At 42.2% G+C, this 17,690-nt stretch overlaps 1 protein-coding gene across 20 annotated transcripts in view; it reads left to right on the top strand.

The window, feature by feature from the left end:
* LOC147122149 (nardilysin-like) overlaps positions 1–17,690 on the top strand; it is a 135,305-nt gene that overhangs the window by 36,247 nt on the left and 81,368 nt on the right. For 19 of the 20 annotated variants that reach the window (XR_015077691.1, XR_015077693.1, XR_015077690.1 and 16 more), the window contains 6 exons: positions 1,792–2,029; positions 4,474–4,555; positions 5,915–6,068; positions 10,891–10,964; positions 11,162–11,257; positions 15,655–15,777. Coding sequence is in view for 11 of the 20 variants with exons in the window: in XM_085982937.1 (XP_085839063.1) it covers positions 1,792–2,029; positions 4,474–4,555; positions 5,915–6,068; positions 10,891–10,964; positions 11,162–11,257; positions 15,655–15,777 (767 nt within the window). In the remaining 9 variants the exon portion in view is untranslated. Of the gene's footprint in view, positions 1–1,791; positions 2,030–3,085; positions 3,221–4,473; positions 4,556–5,914; positions 6,069–10,890; positions 10,965–11,161; positions 11,258–15,654; positions 15,778–17,690 lie in introns of those variants that run through there. The other variant, XM_085982943.1, reaches the window with a different exon arrangement.

Genomic DNA, 17,690 nt, shown 5'->3' with positions numbered 1-17,690 from the left:
CCCTGGGAGGCTGCTCCCATGGAAAAGTTTTATCATTTGGGAATAGTGAAGATCTGGGAGCAAGTTGCTGACTTGTTTCCTGATGAATTGTCAGCTGGGATAGATTGCATTTTATAACACTTATCGTATCTCAAAGTGCTTCACATTCAATAAATCACATGGAAGTATAGTGACTGTTGTATAGGCAAACTAATCAGGATTCCACAAATGGCTAGGGTAGAAAATTGGCTACTTTCCACTCGCAACTACAAGCGATTTTAAAACAAAAACGATGTTACTGGTGGAAAAATGAATACTTGGCAACTCTGCAATGTGGAACATTTTTGAGGGACCTCGATGCATACAAATTATTTGGGGACCAGTTTATCAGCAGGATCTACTATAAAATTTATTTGCAGATACTTTGTGTGAAGAAATGTTTGTTGAAATAAGAATGTCTCTAACATATGATCAGTATCTCCAAAAGTAATGGCTGACCTAATAATTTGCTTGCAACTATTTCTTATGAGTTGCAGTTGTCTCTTAGTTCATGATATGTAGTGATGGATGTTGAGCTGGGATGCGATTTACACATAAGAACGTAAGAAATAGGAGTAGGCCTTTCAGCCCTTCAGTATACACTGATAATTGAGTCCCTCGATTCCTCCACGTTAAATTTACTTAAACAACTAGGTCAAGTAAAATTTAAATGATTTAAATATTAAAACTTAGATTTATTTTTATTTAAATTGAGCCATGCATTTCAGAGTGGTTGGCTATGGTGTCAGTGTGGAATGTTTTACGCCACATTACCAACTGTTCTGTGTCAGCTGTGGCTCAGTGCTTGCACCCCTCCCTCTGTGTCAAGGTTTTGAGCACATAATCTAGCCTAACAGTTCAGTGCAGTACAGAAAGAGGTAGGAAAAGTTAGGACTGTTCTCCTTGGAACAGAGAAGGTTAAGCATTGACCTAATAGGGGTTTTCAAGATGAAGAGCGGTTTTGGTAGAGTAAATAGGGAAAATCTATTCCCTCTGGTGAGTGGGTCAGTTACTCGAGGTCATAGATTCAAAATCATTGGCAAAAGATCTAGAGGGGAGAAATTTTTTCACTGAGTTGTCGGGATCTTGAAAGCTCTACCTGAAAAGGCGGTGGAAGCTGATTCGATAAATAATTTTAAAAGGGAGTTGGACAGTTGCTTGAGGATGAAGAACTACACGGTTATGGACAAAAAGCAGAGATGTGGGATGAAGCACAACTGCTCTTTCAAAGAGGCAACACAGCACGACGGGCCGAATGGCCTCCTGTGCTGTCAGTTTCTGTGATTTGAAGTTTCTTTTAATTGTGATATTATCTGCATAATACACACAAACATATTTTTATGGAGATTATTATTCCATGTGGCTTCAAATCCCACCATGGCACTTTGAGAATTTGAACTCTGTTTAAAATTTTAAAAAGCTGGTATCAGTAAAAGTGACCTTTTTAAAGCTGTGGATTGCCAACCCAACTGACTTACTAATATCCTTTAGGGAATATGCTGTCCTTACCTGGCCAATATGTGACACTTAACTGCCCTCTGAAATAACCTAGCCATATTGTTACAATGCTGTTTTTCCCCTAGTGTATAAGATACATACAAGTGTAATAGATCCTTATCCTTGAGTACTGTTACTCCATGTGAGTATGATAGGTCTATTTTGTTACCATATTACTTGACAGGAATGCGATAGATCCATATTGTTACTGAATGTAAATATTCATTTTGTATGAAAAGATAATTTACTTATAATATGTTTTCAAATATATTTCAGATATATCAAACTTGAAAATGGTTTAAGCGCACTCTTAATCTCCGACATGTCCATTGCTCAAGGAACAAAGCCTGGTTTGGGTATGCAGATTGAGGAAGAGGAAAGTGATGGTAGTGATTACAGCTCTGAGAATTCGTCCGATGATGATTCTATAGGAGAATCTGTAGATGATTATGATGAAGAATTTGGAGAGTTAGAGGGGCCATGTACTGGAAACAAAAAAAATTCAGAAAAGCAGGTAAAGATTTATTTCTTGTTGTTTTGCATTGAACCATACCACTGGATCTTCACTTGTACTTAACTTTTAATGTTGCTGGACTGTGAAAATCCACATCCATAGAAAGAAAGACTTGCATTTATATAGCGCCTTTCACGACCACCGGACGTCTCAAAGCGCTTTACAACCAATGAAGTACTTTTGAAGTGGAGTCACTGTTGTAATGTGGGAAAGACCATGACCAGAAATGTAAGAAGTCACACAACACCAGGTTATAGTCCAACAGCTTTATTTGAAATCACAAGCTTTCGGAGCGCTGCTCCTTCGTCAGGTGAAGTGGAGAAATGCATAAAGACACAGCTTATATAGTCACACCATGACCAGAAAGACCCAGTAGCACAATTATAATTTGTTGATGTGCAGCAAGAGGTGGCTCAGATAATTTATGATGTCATTATCAGAAGAGTTCTACTCAAAATTTATGCCCAGGTAGTTTTAAAACACAAAACATTACAACAAGGAGTAACTTAGAGGCATTAAGAAGTGTATAGATATTTTGTTTGGGATGTTTAAGATTATCTGTCAATTCTATAGAATACATTTCCTGTTTCAATTGATGTTGGTGACCCTATTGTGTTACGTTTGTTTCTATTTACAAGTAGGAGTGCATTTACACTATTGTAGCATCAGTGCAGAATGGTTTTGCTTTGCACTGAAACAGTTATAGTGTAATTGCAATCTAAATCCAGCGTCTGGGTCTAACCTGACACTGAAGCAAAGTGAGTTGAGACTCCCTTAAGGACAGAGTCGCACTCTGCTTCACTCCAGAGTCAGGGTGGGCATTAACTCTACACAAGTTTAGCATTGGTGCAAAATGAAAACTGCTTCACATCTTCACTAAACTTGTAAGTGTACTCTAAGATGAGCAATTAACATGCGAGACAAAATTGTGATTTCTACACAGAGCTACATACTATCCTTTGTGTATACTGTAGCATTTTTTTAATGGTTTGATTTTACGTAAATTGTTTGTCTTATGCCTGTCCAGTGGCTAACTGCTCCTGTTAAATCCTACAGACAGATTGCACTTTCATACAGATGTTTAAGCCTGAAAAGTTGGGGAATTACTTATTTTGCAATGCACCCAAAATGCTGAATTGTGTAGCACACCATGTAGGATAAAACTTCAAAATCGTAAAGACATACTTTGAGGTACATTCCACCAATGTATATTTTTACAGTTTGGACTTCCTTCTGCACCAAAATGTCAGATAGAAATAAATTGTATTTGTGATTTTTCTGTCTTTAATGTGGCGTACACTAGTCACCAATAACTTGTTGCCTGGGGTCTCCTTGTAGTACTTCTGAACCAGCTATTGGGAGATTTGAGTGAGTGGTGTTAACGTGAGTCAGTCTTATATTTTTCTCCTCTGCCTAGCATTTTTCTAGCTCTTCACCTCCATACTAGAAATTGCTTGGACAAGATTGTTATTGATGAGGTTTTAACTTCAGGAGTAAGAAATAGAACAGCTACTTTTAAAGTGTTTTAATACAACAGGTACAATTATATCTCCTGGACTAGTTTCGATTACCTTGGAGGGGGTCGGAGAAGAATTTCCCAGATTCCTCTCTTTTCTCCCCCCCCCCCCCCCCCCCCCCAAATTGGCCTAGGTTTACATCTGGTTCTTCGCCTCTCCCAGGCGATTGCATGGTTTTGGGTGGAGAGTGTAAAAATTGTGATAAAGGTATCACAATTGTATGGAACAGGCTGGATGGACCAGAGGGGCTTTACCTGTCCGCCAGTGTTTGTATACAATAAATGCTATCCCAACTCACCTGCTACAAGTCTTCCTTCAATTAGAATTGTGATTGGCAAAGAATACATTTCTGTGATGTAGGATTTGTATTTCTCCATTCACCCCACAAAATGGAGCACTTTGTTTTCATGAAGTGCTCTATTGCCTGATGAGAATAAGCTATTTTAAATGTTAGTAGAGGTAAGCAACATAGGAACATAACTAAACTATTTAAGTTGGGAGTCCAAATGTGTTCCAATGACAAAAGGAGATATTGTACTACCCATTGTGATATTTTTGGATGGAATATTTGCCTCAATTTTAAACTGAAGGAAATGCAAGACCAATATCCTATTGCTTTTTAAGCAGTTAAGTATTATTTTCTGGTAGAAAGCTGGAATATCTATGTACTGCAGCAGGGAAAGGTAGAATGTTGATTTGTTGATCTTTCACTTAGTATTGGCCACACTGGTGCAGTCAAGTTTCTACACTTGGGGAAAGGAAAATTGTGGAAGCACTTCACACCATCTCCCAGCTGGTTTCCGTGCAGCATTGGCAAAGGCCTAGGAGAATGTTATCTGTCTCCCCTCTAGTGTAACATAGGGAAGGGGTAAAAATTAATGTTATTCTTGCAACGAATTATTATCTAAGGACATTCATTGTTCACAGTCAGCAGCTGCCCTTTGTGTTGGGATTGGAAGTTTTAGTGATCCTGATGACCTTCCAGGACTGGCACATTTTTTGGAACACAGTGAGTAAAGTCTGTTTATAATTCAACTTTAATACGTTTGGTGCTAAACCCTATAATACTACCCAGTTTGTATTAGTGTGCCAATGCTATTGTAGTTGATTCTAATGTAGGTCTTAATTTGTGTTGGGCAGGATATCATTTAATATGAGCTGGTTAAGTTCTATGTAACTTGATGTATTTTGTGTAATGTTTGTGTCGACCAGTTGATCTCAGATTTGTTTTGCACAAGCTGCTATTTAGATTTGAGTTAATCTGCAAGGATCTTGCTGATAAATAATAAAGGTAAATTTAATTTTAAAATATTTGGTTGAATGCAGAATAACCAATGAGGACTTTCTCGTTTTAAATGTATTTTTAAAATTTTTATTTTCTCAGCCAATTCCCTCCTCCTTTCTCCTGAAGGTGTTGACTGCTTGCTAGGGTTTGAGGTGTCGACATGAACTTTGTTAACAATAATCTGCCAATACAAACATATCTTTGTCCCCCAAAGTTTTTGCTGATCTGCCAACTTCTTCCCTGGATGCTACAGTGCTGCACTCAACCTGCTCAATGGCTCCATTGCCTCTTCTTTCAATGACTTCATCCTTTCCAATGGCCTCACCCTCCCAAATTTCTGTGTTAAAGCAAACACCCTCTGCTCCTTGACTCTGGCCTCCTATTCAACTCGACCTCCCCCACTCCACCTTCAGCTGTGACTGCACACTTTGGAATACATTCCTGAGTCTCCTCTGCTACTTCCTCAAGGCCTACCTCTTTGATCTTGGTTACCACACCTAACCACCTTTCCTTCCATCACTGCTCAGTGTCCTGTTATTTTCTGCTCCAGGAAGCACTTTAGGACATTTTATTACTATAAAAACACAATTAGTTGTTGTTGTAAAATGCAGCAATTTGAAGCAACATTGCAGATGTGGGAAAATGTATTTTGATCAGTTAAGTATTTGATTTCTCTGTCCTCCAATTTATTCCACGGAATGCTGACTTGCAACTGTTGCAGTTTTTGACATTTCACATTGAATTTTGACATCACATTAAGACTCTGGAGCAAAGCAGTAATTTAAATTTGAGTTCTGTACATAGTTACATAGAATATACAGCACAGGAGAGGGCATTCGGCCCAACTAATCTGCTGGTGTTTAGAATCGACATCAGTCTCCTTTCATTCCATAGAGGTTATACAGCGGGAGTTTAACTTTAATTGGAGAGAATTTAATTGGGCCCTGCCATGAAATTGTTTTTTACTTGCTCAAGAAAATGTTATTTTTTAAAAATAACTTGAATCCGTTGCATTGCTGTTAATTGTAGGTATTTCATAATCTCAGAATTATGTTTCCAGTATGCATTTGATTCTTGTTGCAGTGGTCTTTATGGGGAGTGAAAGATATCCTGATGAGAATGGATTTGATGCTTTCCTGAAAAAACATGGTGGAAGTAACAATGCATCAACTGATTGCGAGCGCACAGTATTTCAGTTTGACATCCAGAGAAAGTATTTCAAGGAGGCCCTTGATAGGTGAGCATGTATTCTAGAACTTCTAGACTTTTGACTATTATTAAGTTGATCATTTAACCCCAGAGAGCATGCTGCTGATATTTCCTGGGTCGCTCGGGTAGAATTAAGTGAAGGCAAGTGGCAAACTAATGGGAAGGCATGAACATTTAGCAGGGATTCCATTTTTGGTCACACCAAAGCATTAACCAAAGATGTCCACAAAGAGCAGCACCAGCTATGCCTGTCAACTAGCTAATGTTCACTCACATGTCTTTTCAGCTGGAGTCCACTTTGTGTGCTCAGGAAATTAACAAGGGGATAAAATATATCAAGTTAGTAGAAGGTCTTGGTGTATCGTTTAAGCTTCTATGACTACCTAATTATAAAATATATATTGTTCAACAGGGTCTGTTGGAGATTTTATGCTAGTCAAGCTTTCAGTGAAGAAACTATGGGTTCAGGTCATCATAGGGCCACTTCTAGTTTTTGTATATTCTGATTCTGGAAATTGATAACTGGAAGACAGTAGTAGTTCTGATCCTACTTCCTCAGCATTTGAAGTAATAATCTGGGTTGCTTTATTTCCACTATTTTAGTATTTAATGTCTTCAGTGAGATACCCGTAACCATATTTCTAGATTGTAAAGCTTATGTTTCCTCATAACTTGTCCTGTTTACTTGGGATCAGTTTTGATACTTTTCTGTACCCCTCTAATACAAATATATGTACTTTGTGATCCAAATTGAACATTGTACTCCCAAGTGCGGTCTGACGAATGCATTGTAACTTCTGTAGACCTGCATTCCGCTTACTTTTTATTTGTTTCTTCATATTGTCTATTCATTCAAAGCTGCACGTCAGCTATAACTCACAGATTTCTTTTTAAACCTCCCTGTGGTAATTTAATTCCACTCATTGTGTATTTATGACTCACATTTTTTGGCTTGTGTGTAATGATATACATTTATCAGTGTTAAATTTCATTTACCATGTCAATCCAGTTTCATTTATATCGGGGTGTCACTTTACATGGTGGGTCTGATCCAACATCCTGGCATTTGGCGTGAGTCTCATTTAGCAAAAGTTATTTGGACACTGGGGTAGAAATTGATGTGCATTTCTCTTGTTTTGTGGGCATAAAATGGGCGCAATCTATACCAATATCTGGGTGTGAGGTCCTGCACCTAATCTGCGCCTAGCCCTCATTGTTTGTAGGCGTGTTGTATCCTGAAAAGTGGACCTTTTGTTATGTTTAGGTCGACACTTAACCCTTTCCCACTCAGAGCGGACTAAGTGATATACAAAGTCGACGCTTATCTTTGGTACAGATGACAGACTTTGAGTGAAGGATGGTTCAAAACGGTCTTTATTCACAGTACTGGGGAGAACCTTCTGAGTCTCTCCTCAGATCCGACTCCACCGATTCCCTAGCAACAATCACAGTTATACAAAAATCAAACTCCCCTCCCTAGGGGCGGGGATAAAGCTTATCAGCATATACAGAGTTATAGCTAAATGGCAATTATAAACCGTGACATTTCATCTTCTGGCGCTTACAATCCCACATTTCTGTTATCGGTTGGTCCTGTCACCTCCGGCCTATGGACCCCCATCTTTATTACTTTACAACCCCCATTTGCCCATTAACCAGGTGGTTTTGCTTGTTGAATGTTTTCTTAAGATAGCAGACTTCGTTAAGGGTGCGAGGCCTTTGCATTTGGCCTCGTCTCGAGTTACTTTCTGCAAAGCAAGCACATCCTAATTAGACTTTGAAGACTGGAACCCTGTTGTGATTTACTATCAGCCAGTCCTTAGGTGCGTTATCTGCATAGTGTTGCCTGCCTGGACAACCAACTCCTCCCTACTCTTCTGCAGTTTAATCTCTCAGCCTTGAAGTCATTTAATCATGTTTAAACCTTTAGCTGAATAAAAGAAATACAGACACAGACCTCTATATCGTTTAACTCAGGGTAGGAATTAACCCATTATCTCCACCTTGTACATTGGTGCTGCATTATACGTATTCTAGCATTAAAACTAATTATGCCTATGGCTAACATACAAACTACGGTATAATAGTAATTTGGCTACTTCAAGGCGTATCTGGCGGCTGCTTGAAATCAACGTTGGATCAATTTAAATGGCCAAAGAAAAGATTTGCGTCTGCTTCAGGGCCCTTCTACAAAATGTGTGGAAAAACTAGGTGGTGCATGCGCCATGCAAGCTCTGATTAGTTTTTCAGTTCTACAGTGCTACCAGCATTTCCCACAGAGCTGGGAGTAGCAGCAGCAAGTGGTGAGTGGGAGTGGCACTGAGAGAGGAGCAGCAGTAAAGGGGTGAGTGAAACCCAAAGACCTTACTGTGGGTAAATAGTGAAAGATTATTTCCATTGGTGGGCAAATGGGAAACTAGAACAGAAAATAAGGATTCTCACTGGAAGGAACAAGGGGAAGGGAGGAGGAAAGTTCTTGAACTGAAGGCTATTGGACTGTGGGCTACGTCACCACATGTGGTGATTGAGGTAGAGACTAAAACTTCATTTCAAAGGGAATGGTATATATATTTGAAAAGAAAATTATAAAAAGATCTTTAGGGGCATGGGGTTACAGGAGGGTGCCCGCACCAGGGGCCGAATGACCACCTCCTGTGCTGTAATTTCTATAATTCTATGAAAATTTTCCTTTCTTGAGTCCGAGCTCAGGAAGTGGTTTTGAAACGTTGCTGCTGAGCTGGATGTGCCCTGTGAGAACTGTCCCAAACACAGCCCACTGTCCTTTGTGCGATCTCTCTGTTTGGTTCAGGCCGGTCTGTACCGGCCAGTTTTGACGTGTGAAGTCCAAGTACAGATCAGCTCTGACTGAGGTTCCCAGTTCAGAGTTAGCACCTTCACATGGAACTGGAGTCCAAATCAGAGACCAAGGAGATAGGGAGATAGATTGGGCCTGTTAAACGTGGCATTGACTAGGGAGCCTGTTCGCTCTTGTGCAGTGCAGGGCGATTTGGGCTATGGTTTCAGGGTGAATATCAGAGGGTTATAGGATTACTACTAGTTGCAGGTAGAATATCTGGGTATTACACCTATTATTATCAGTGAGTTCTTGTATTATTGTGGGTTATGATGCGAATTTGAGTTTTACCAGTATTACTATTAGTTATCAGCGCAATTTCAGTGAGCTACCATTAGTTACTGGTGGAATCAAATTTCCCCCCACTGTAGGTTTACCCACTCTCGGTAAATTGCTGTCAACATTTCTCATTCAGTTTTGTTGTGAACTGTCATGAGGTAGTTGCAGGCTTTGGCCGCCAGATGGCCACGTCTTTCTCCCAATTCAATTGTTATCTTGCATATGGGGGGAAAAACACATAGATTTAGCTGACTGGGCAGTGCCAAAGGAAATTTAGCAGTAACCAACGTTCCCCCTATGGTGCGTGGGCGCGCGACCGTGCATCAATCGGGAGGTCGTGCGCAGGGCACTCAGAAGTTGTTGCCAGTAGAAAAGATACCACACCCGAAAAAAATTAGAGGGAACATTGGCAGTAATCAATCTAAATTTTTTGTATATCATTTTCCATCATCTCCTGTCTATGGCCTATTCCAGCTCCTATTTCTTATGTTCTTTGCTACTGTTTCAGCAAATATGACCAGCTTGCAATGGTTTTGGTCTCGATTATTTATGTAGATGAGGAACAATAACGCTGACCCTTACAGAACTGCACTCAATAATACAATACAATACAATACAAATCGCTTTATTGGCATGATAAGGTACATCTTATGTTGCCAAAGCATCAAAATACATTTATGGTTGAACACATAAACGCGGTTCCATTCATACAGTGTATAAACAGGTATATCCCTGAGTTTATAAATATATTTTTGCCTTGTTTATATATACTCTTGTCTTAGTTTACTGGTTGTCCCACTGTTCATGGCAAGCTGTAACATAGTGTGCCGCCAGTGTTACACAGCTTCTCTCCTCCCCCAGTAGGAATGGGAGTTTTTGGTTGTCAGTCAGATTTCTGAATTCAGGGCATATTTGTGAGAATTTTTGATAGAAATTCTCTCTGATGCCCTGATATTTTCCACAGGCTGTGAGGAAGTGCATCTCTGTCTCAACTACTCCCTGACTGCAGTGAGAGCATATCCTGTCTTCTCTTGGCAGCCTGGTCTGCCTGTGTCTGCCTTTTTCGATCGCTAGGCTATGTTCGCTAAGTCTGTACCTTGTCAAGGTTCTTCTCAGTTTGTTATCCTTTACCATGGTCAGGTAATCAGCTATGTTGTATTGTCTGTTTAGGGCCAAGTAGCAATTGAGTTTGCTTTGGGTTTTTGTTGTTTCTGCCCAATATGACAGATATTTTTCCTTTTGCTTAGCGACGATTGTGTTGGGTCGAATTCTTTGTGTTACCCTGTCACTGTCCTGGGGCTGGTTATTGTTAGTATTGTTATTAGTTACTTTATTGAGTCCCAGGACTAGTTGACTGAGGGTATTCTTCTTTATGGTCAGCTCTTGGCATTTCAGGGCGTCGTAGTGATAGCATTGGGGGTTGCTCATTTGTAGGTGATTCCAAAATTTGGTGGCTCTTTTTTGGATAGTGATTATTAATGGGTATTGGCCTAGTTCCGCCCTGCATGCGTTGTTTTCTTTCCACTACTTCCCTTTTTCTGACATTACATCTCTTGCAAATAATCTCTCCTATTTTTTAATTCGCGGGGGGGGGGGGGGGGGAGTACAGCCATCAGTAAGTTTCTAAAACTGAATTTGATGTTCTCCTGTGACTTTACTGAAAGCAAAGACATTACTTTCATACTAAGAAACATGTCTTATTGTGCATTTCTTCCAGATGGGCACAGTTTTTCATTGGCCCCTTAATGATCCAAGACACCATTGACCGGGAATTAGAGGCAGTGGATAGTGGTAAGGTGCAATTTCAGTGTATATATTAATTTTTTCTAGTGCCTTATATCGATTTATAGAGCTAAAATTTGCTGTTGAATCTAATTGAACTTGGGGCCAACACAGCCTCATCCATTATAATTTCTAGGAGTCTTTGTTAAGGGTGCAGACTAAGAAACTAGTATTTAACAAGCGCTTCACACTTTTCTTTTGGGCAGAGTTTCAACTTGCAATGCCCTCTGACTCCAGCAGGAAAGAATTGTTATTTGGAAGCCTTGCTAGGCCTGGTCATGCTATGGTAAAATTCTTTTCGGGTAAGTGTAATGTATATACCTTTAAGGGGGGAACTACTTTTTACAGCCCATGTATACTGTAGTACCGGCAGTGACCACACCTGTATATAGCACTGAGTAGTAATCTGTACAGTTCAGTTCCCGAGTGAGCCACGTTGAGTAAACACCTGTTGTACCGTTCTCCTGCAGTCTTGTGTCTTACTACTGACGGACACAACATTGGCGACGAGGCAAATTCGATCCTACCTGCAACTCTGCATCACCTCCCAGGGATTCGTTCCTGGAGACCAGTAGATTGGAGGTCAAGGCCAGAGACACGGGCGTCGACCACGGGCAACCGCCCAGTCATCCAGCAGAGACTCGAGAATTGCAGGGCAGGCTGTTGAGAGCCAGGCTTGGCTTTCCAGTCGCGGTGGTCCAGCGAAACGGGCTGGCAACAGGTAGTGCGCAGACCCTTCCCGGACAGCGGCGGGCTAGAGCCCGACCGAGCAGCACAGCAAAGGGCCGAGCAGTGTCGACGGGAGAGAGAGAGAGAGAGCGGGCAGAGCGCACAGGGCGCATCCGGTGTTCAGGGGCTGAGCAGCGTCGAGGAGAGGGAGAGAGACGCGCAGAAACCCGCGAATTGCTACGAGGACCGCTGAGAGCGGCGTTGGCAGGAGAAGCGCACGAAACCTACAGGGCGCCGCCATTGCCATGAGGACCGCCGAGAGCGGCGTTGGCAGCAGCGGGGGAGGAAGGAAAGCGCGGGAGATGCCATTTTAAGCCACACCCAAAATGCCGAAGAGTGGCAGTATCACCGCATTTGACAATGAAGTCGAAGATTGGACTACATATGTCAAACGAATAGAGGTATACTGCAAGGCAAATGAGGTGTCAGATGACAAGAAAGCGCCGGTATTGTTAAATTTAATGGGTGCAAAGACGTATGGCTTATTACGAAATCTAGTAACCCCAGCGAAGCCAGTGGAAAAGAGTTTTGGAGACATAGTGACGATACTACAGGAACATTTAAACCCCACACCGCTGCTGATAGCAGAAAGATTCAAGTTTCACAAACGGAACCAGCATAAGGATGAAAGCAATGCTGAATATTTAACAGAACTGCGCAAACTATCGAAACACTGCCAGTTTGGAACGGGACTGGCAGATACCTTAAGGGACAAGTTTGTGTGTGGGCTTCAAAGTGAAGGAACCCAGAAACGGCTTTTATCTGAAAAGGACCTTACGCTGGACAAGGCTTTCAGCATTGCGGTATCATATGAAGCAGCAGCACGGGGCGCTGCAGAGATACAACAGAGACCGCAAGAATATGGCACAAACGAAATGTCATACAGAACAGAGAAGTGCTATCGCTGCGGCAGAACAACACACGACCACAATGATTGCTGGTTCAAAGACAAAGTGTGCAGACAGTGTGGAAAAGTAGGACACATAGCACGAGTCTGCAGGTCGGGAAAGAAAACCAGCAATAAGAAATCTCCAAAAGAAAAGTACAAGGTGGTACATAAGGTGACGGAGAATAGTTCAGACGAACAAAAGAGTGATACCAACTCCGAAAGCAGGGAGCTGAGTTGTATGAAACTACATAATGTGATCAAAACGGAGGATTACCGAACCATTTGGGTCACTCTCAAGATAGCAGGAGTCCAGGTAAAAATGGAATTGGACACAGGATCAGCCCTAACAGTCATAAACCGACTGGACTACGAGCGGCTATTCTCACACATACCCTTGAGAGACACAAAAATTATTTTGAAGACGTACACTGGGCAAAAAGTCTACCCCAAAGGAAAAATAAGGGTGACCGTTATATATAACGGTAAGGAAACACCAAAACTAGACCTGTATGTATTGCGAGATGGAGGACCACCATTACTGGGACGTGAATGGATCCGGAAAATACAGCTGGATTGGCATTCCATACAAGCACTGACTGGCTACCAAAAAGGATGACGACGTCACACCTGGGCGACTATCAAAGATCCTAACCGACGCGCAAGAAGTGTTCCAGCAAGGACTCGGAACACTAAAAGGCATGACAGCAACAATTAAAATCGGAAGAAAACGCAAGCCCAAAAATTTTTTAAGGCCAGACCAGTACCTTATGCGATCCGCCCAGCCGTCGAAGCAGAGCTGGAGAGTTTGGAACGTTCAGGAGTACTGTCCAAGGTAGACTGGAGCGAGTGGGCTACGCCTATCGTCCCTGTGATGAAAACGAGCTTTCCAGAAGAGCAAAACACTAATCACATCGAAAGAGGTATTGGCCCATTTCAACCCAGCACTACCAGTTCGGTTGGCGTGTGATGCGTCACCCTACGGCATTGGAGCGGTGCTGTCGCACAAATTCTCAGACGGCTCAGAGAGGCCAATAGCCTTTGTGTCACGATCACTAACCTCAGCCGAGCGTAACTACGCCCAGATTGACAGGGAGGCCCTCAGCCTAGTGTGGGGAGTGAAAAAGTTCAATCACTATCTGCACAGGCAGAAATTCACCTTGCTGACTGACCACCAGCCTCTTGTCTCCATTTTTAATCCGAAGAAGGGCGTTCCGGTGATGACTGCGCAACGACTACAAAGATGGTCACTCTAGGGGCGCACCACTATGAGATTGAATATAAGGGCACGAAACAGCATGGAAATGCTGATGGGCTATCACGCCTGCCACTGCCTACTGCGGAGGAAGCACCAGCAGTGGATCCTGTCGAAATATTTAATTCGACTATAGTTGAATACCTACCGGTAACTAACGCTCGTATAGAAAAGGAGACCCGAAATGACCCGACACTGTCTCGGGTATATGATTTGACGGTGAAGGGATGGCCAGCACATGGCGACTCACTGTTGCCAGCATTCTCGACAAGGAGAGAACAGCTGTCAGTGTGCCGGGGGACCTTGATGTGTGGATCCGGAGTGGTAGTTCCACCCAAGTTAAGGGATAGAGTGCTCAATGAGCTTCATGAGGGTCATCTGGGAGGGGTAAAAATGAAAAGCCTAGCCAGGGCTTATGTGTGGTGGCCGGGAATCGATAAACAAATCGAGGACCTGACCAAGAGCTGCTCAGGATGCCAGAAAGTCCAAAATGCACCACTACATGCCCCTCTACACCCATGGGAGTGGCCCTCATCTCCATGGCAACGGGTGCATATTGATTTTGCTGGTCCATTCATGGACTCAATGTTTTTAATAGCCGTGGATGCGCACTCGAAATGGCCTGAGGTCATCAAAATGTCCTCCACCACCACGGAGAAAACTATTGCAGTCCTACGGACCATTTTTGCCAGGAACGGCTTGCCAGAACAGATTTGCTCCGATAACGGACCACAGTTTGTGTCCGAAGAGTTCCGGAGGTTTATGAAAAAGAATGGGGTAAGGCATTACACATCCGCCCCGTATCATCCAGCCACAAATGGATTGGCTGAGAGGTTCGTACAAACCTTTAAGAAGGCAATAAAGGCTATGTACAATGAGAACATTCCGCTGCAGCACAAGGTGGACAATTTCCTGTTCGCCTACCAGAATGCGACACATGCAGTCACCAACCAGGCCCCGGCCATGATGTTCTTTAACCGAAGGTTAAGATCTTGCCTGGATTTGCTCAGACCAGACGTACGAAGAGATGTTGAGAGTAAGCAATTCCAGCACATCCATGAGAAGCCAACAAGGAGCTTCAATGTAGGGCAACCAGTTTTGGCCCACGACTACCGAACAGAAAAATGGCAGCCAGGAACGATATGCACACGGCAGGGCCCACTAATGTACACAGTGGACGTTGGGGAGAACGTCGTGAGACGCCATGCTGACCAGACCCTAGAGTCACAGGAACAAGTCAACCCCATGCCTCGCCCATACGTACCTGGTGAGGAACCCGACGTAAAGGTCGCATCTACCCCAGAAACCGTAGTATTGGAAGCTGATGACCCAGCCGACGACAGGGTGCCAAAATCGCCTCCGCACCAAGAGCGAGACACTCTGGAAAGGCGCTGATCAGAAAGCCTCCCCAAAGACTGAATATATAAATGGACTATTTTCAGCTAACGTTGTATGTTAAAAGTGTTAATTGTAATTAGCTTGATATTTAATTGTTAAATGAGTGTTATGGTACTGTTAATCTAAAAGTGGAGGAATTGGAATGTAAAAACCTTTAAGGGGGGAACTACTTTTTACAGCTCATGTATACTGTAGTACCGGCAGTGACCACACCTGTATATAGCACTGAGTAGTAATCTGTACAGTTCAGTTCCAGAGTGAGCCACGTTGAGTAAACACCTGTTGTACCGTTCTCCTGCAGTCTTGTGTCTTACTACTGACGGACACAACAGTAAGATGTCTGTTTCCCTTTTACCTTGCTGGTCTACCCCAAATGTTTTAATTTTGTCTTTTATGTTGTGTAGATTCATATTTATTTGTAATATCAATAGGAAATTCTCAGACTCTGAAACATACGCCAAAAGAGAAGAACATCGACACTTATGCAAGACTTAAAGAGTTTTGCAAACAACATTACTCTGCTCATTACATGACTCTGGCTGTCCAGTCAAAAGGTGAATATTGAGTGCTCCCTTCGTGAATGGTACACTTTACATTTCATTTTAGTTCATACAGTCGTGCTTCTTAGCCCACTTATGCCAAATACTATATGATTTCCAAAGCAATTCAACAAATGATCAGTATAATTCATAATGGAAACTGCCTGTGCAAACCCGTTACTCTCTAATTATACCCATGCACCAGTGGTAGTGTTGTAGTGCCTCCACTAGCAATACAGTGTGATAGATTTTCATAGACAGTTTCAATCCTAAATCTGGACACAGGAATTTATAATAGAGAAGTTGACACAGCTATAATGTAGATAGAGTGTCAGAAATTATACCGAGCATTTGTTGAACGGCTTTGGACATGATTTTATAATCAAAATACAGAAATAAGGGTATGGCTGTAAGATGGGGACTGAATTATACCTGTGTGCCCTGGCTCAATTATCCCCAGCCTCTAATCCCACTTCACCTGAAGACTACACTTGGTCTTGTCTCTCCACCTGCAATGCCTACAAGCAAGCAACTAATACTTTGCATAAATATTTAGAAATATTGAGAAATTTAAAAGCTGCAGCTATTGGGAAAGTATTAAGAGATACCTCTTGTCATTAAGAGCTCCCTGGATGCCGAAAGAGATGGAGCGTAAGATGAAGCAGAAAAAGAGCGTGTATGACAGATGTTAAGTTGAGAATACAAGTGAGAATCAGGCTGAATATAGAAAGTTCAGAGGGGAAGTGAAGAAGAAAATAAGAGGGGCAAAGAGAGAGTAAGAGAATAGATAGGCAGCTAACATAAAAGGGAATTCAAAAGTCTTCTATTGGCATATAAATAATAAACGGGTAGTAGGAGGAGGGGTGGGGTCGATTAGGGACCAAAAAGGAGACCTACGCATGGAGGCAGAGGGCATGGCTGAGGTACTAAATGAGTACTTTGCATCTGTCTTCACTAAGGAAGAAGATGCTGCCAAAGTCGTAGTGAAAGAGGAGGTAGTGGAGATACTGGATGAGATAAAAATTGATAAAGAGGAGGTACTAGAAAGGCTGTACTTAAAGTTGATAAGTTAGCAGGACTGGATGGGATGCATCCTAGAATGCTGAGGGAAGTTAAGGAGGAAATCGCAGAGGCACTGGCCATAATCTTCCAATCCTCCTTAGATAGGGGGGTGGTGCCAGAGGACTGGAGAATTGCAAATGGTACACCCTTGTTCAAAAAAGGATGTAAAGATAAACCCAGCAACTACAGGCCAGTCAGTTTAACCTCGGTAGTGGGGAAGCTTTTAGAAACAATAATCGGGGACAAAATTAACGGTCACTTGGACAAGTGTAGATTAATTAAGGAAAGCCAGCACGGATTGTTAAAGCCAAATCGTGTTTAACTAACTTGATCGAGCTTGTTGATGAGGGCAAGCGGTTGACGTGGTGTACATGGACTTCCAAAAGGCGATTGATAAATTGCCACGTGATAGACTTGCCAGCAAAGTTGAAGCCCATGGAATAAAAGGGACAGTGGCAGCATGGATACGAAATTGACTAAGTGCTCGGAAAGAGAGTAGTGTTGAACAGTTGTTTTTCGGACTGGAGGAAGGTATACAGTGGGGTTCCCCAGGGGTCAGTTCTAGGACCACTGCTTTTCTTGATATATATTAATGACTTGGACTTTGACGTACAGGGCACTATTTCAAAATTTGCAGATGACACAAAACTTGGAAGTATAGTGAACAGTGAGGAGGATAGTGATAGATTTCAAGGGGACATAGGCTGGTGGAATGGGTGGACACTTGGCAGATGAAATTTAATGCAGAAAAGTGCGGTGTGATACATTTTGGTAGGAAGAATGAAGAGAGGAAATATAAATTAAAGGGTGCAATCCTAAAGGGGATGCATGAACAGAGAGATCTAGGGGTATATGTGCACAAATCG

This window comes from Somniosus microcephalus, chromosome 3 (assembly GCF_052327205.1).
Source record: "Somniosus microcephalus isolate GS21.2 chromosome 3, FLI_Smic_1.0, whole genome shotgun sequence".
Lineage (NCBI taxonomy): Eukaryota > Metazoa > Chordata > Chondrichthyes > Squaliformes > Somniosidae > Somniosus > Somniosus microcephalus.
The sequence above is the reverse complement of the archived record's forward strand: the minus strand, read 5'-3'. Positions and strand labels throughout refer to the sequence as shown.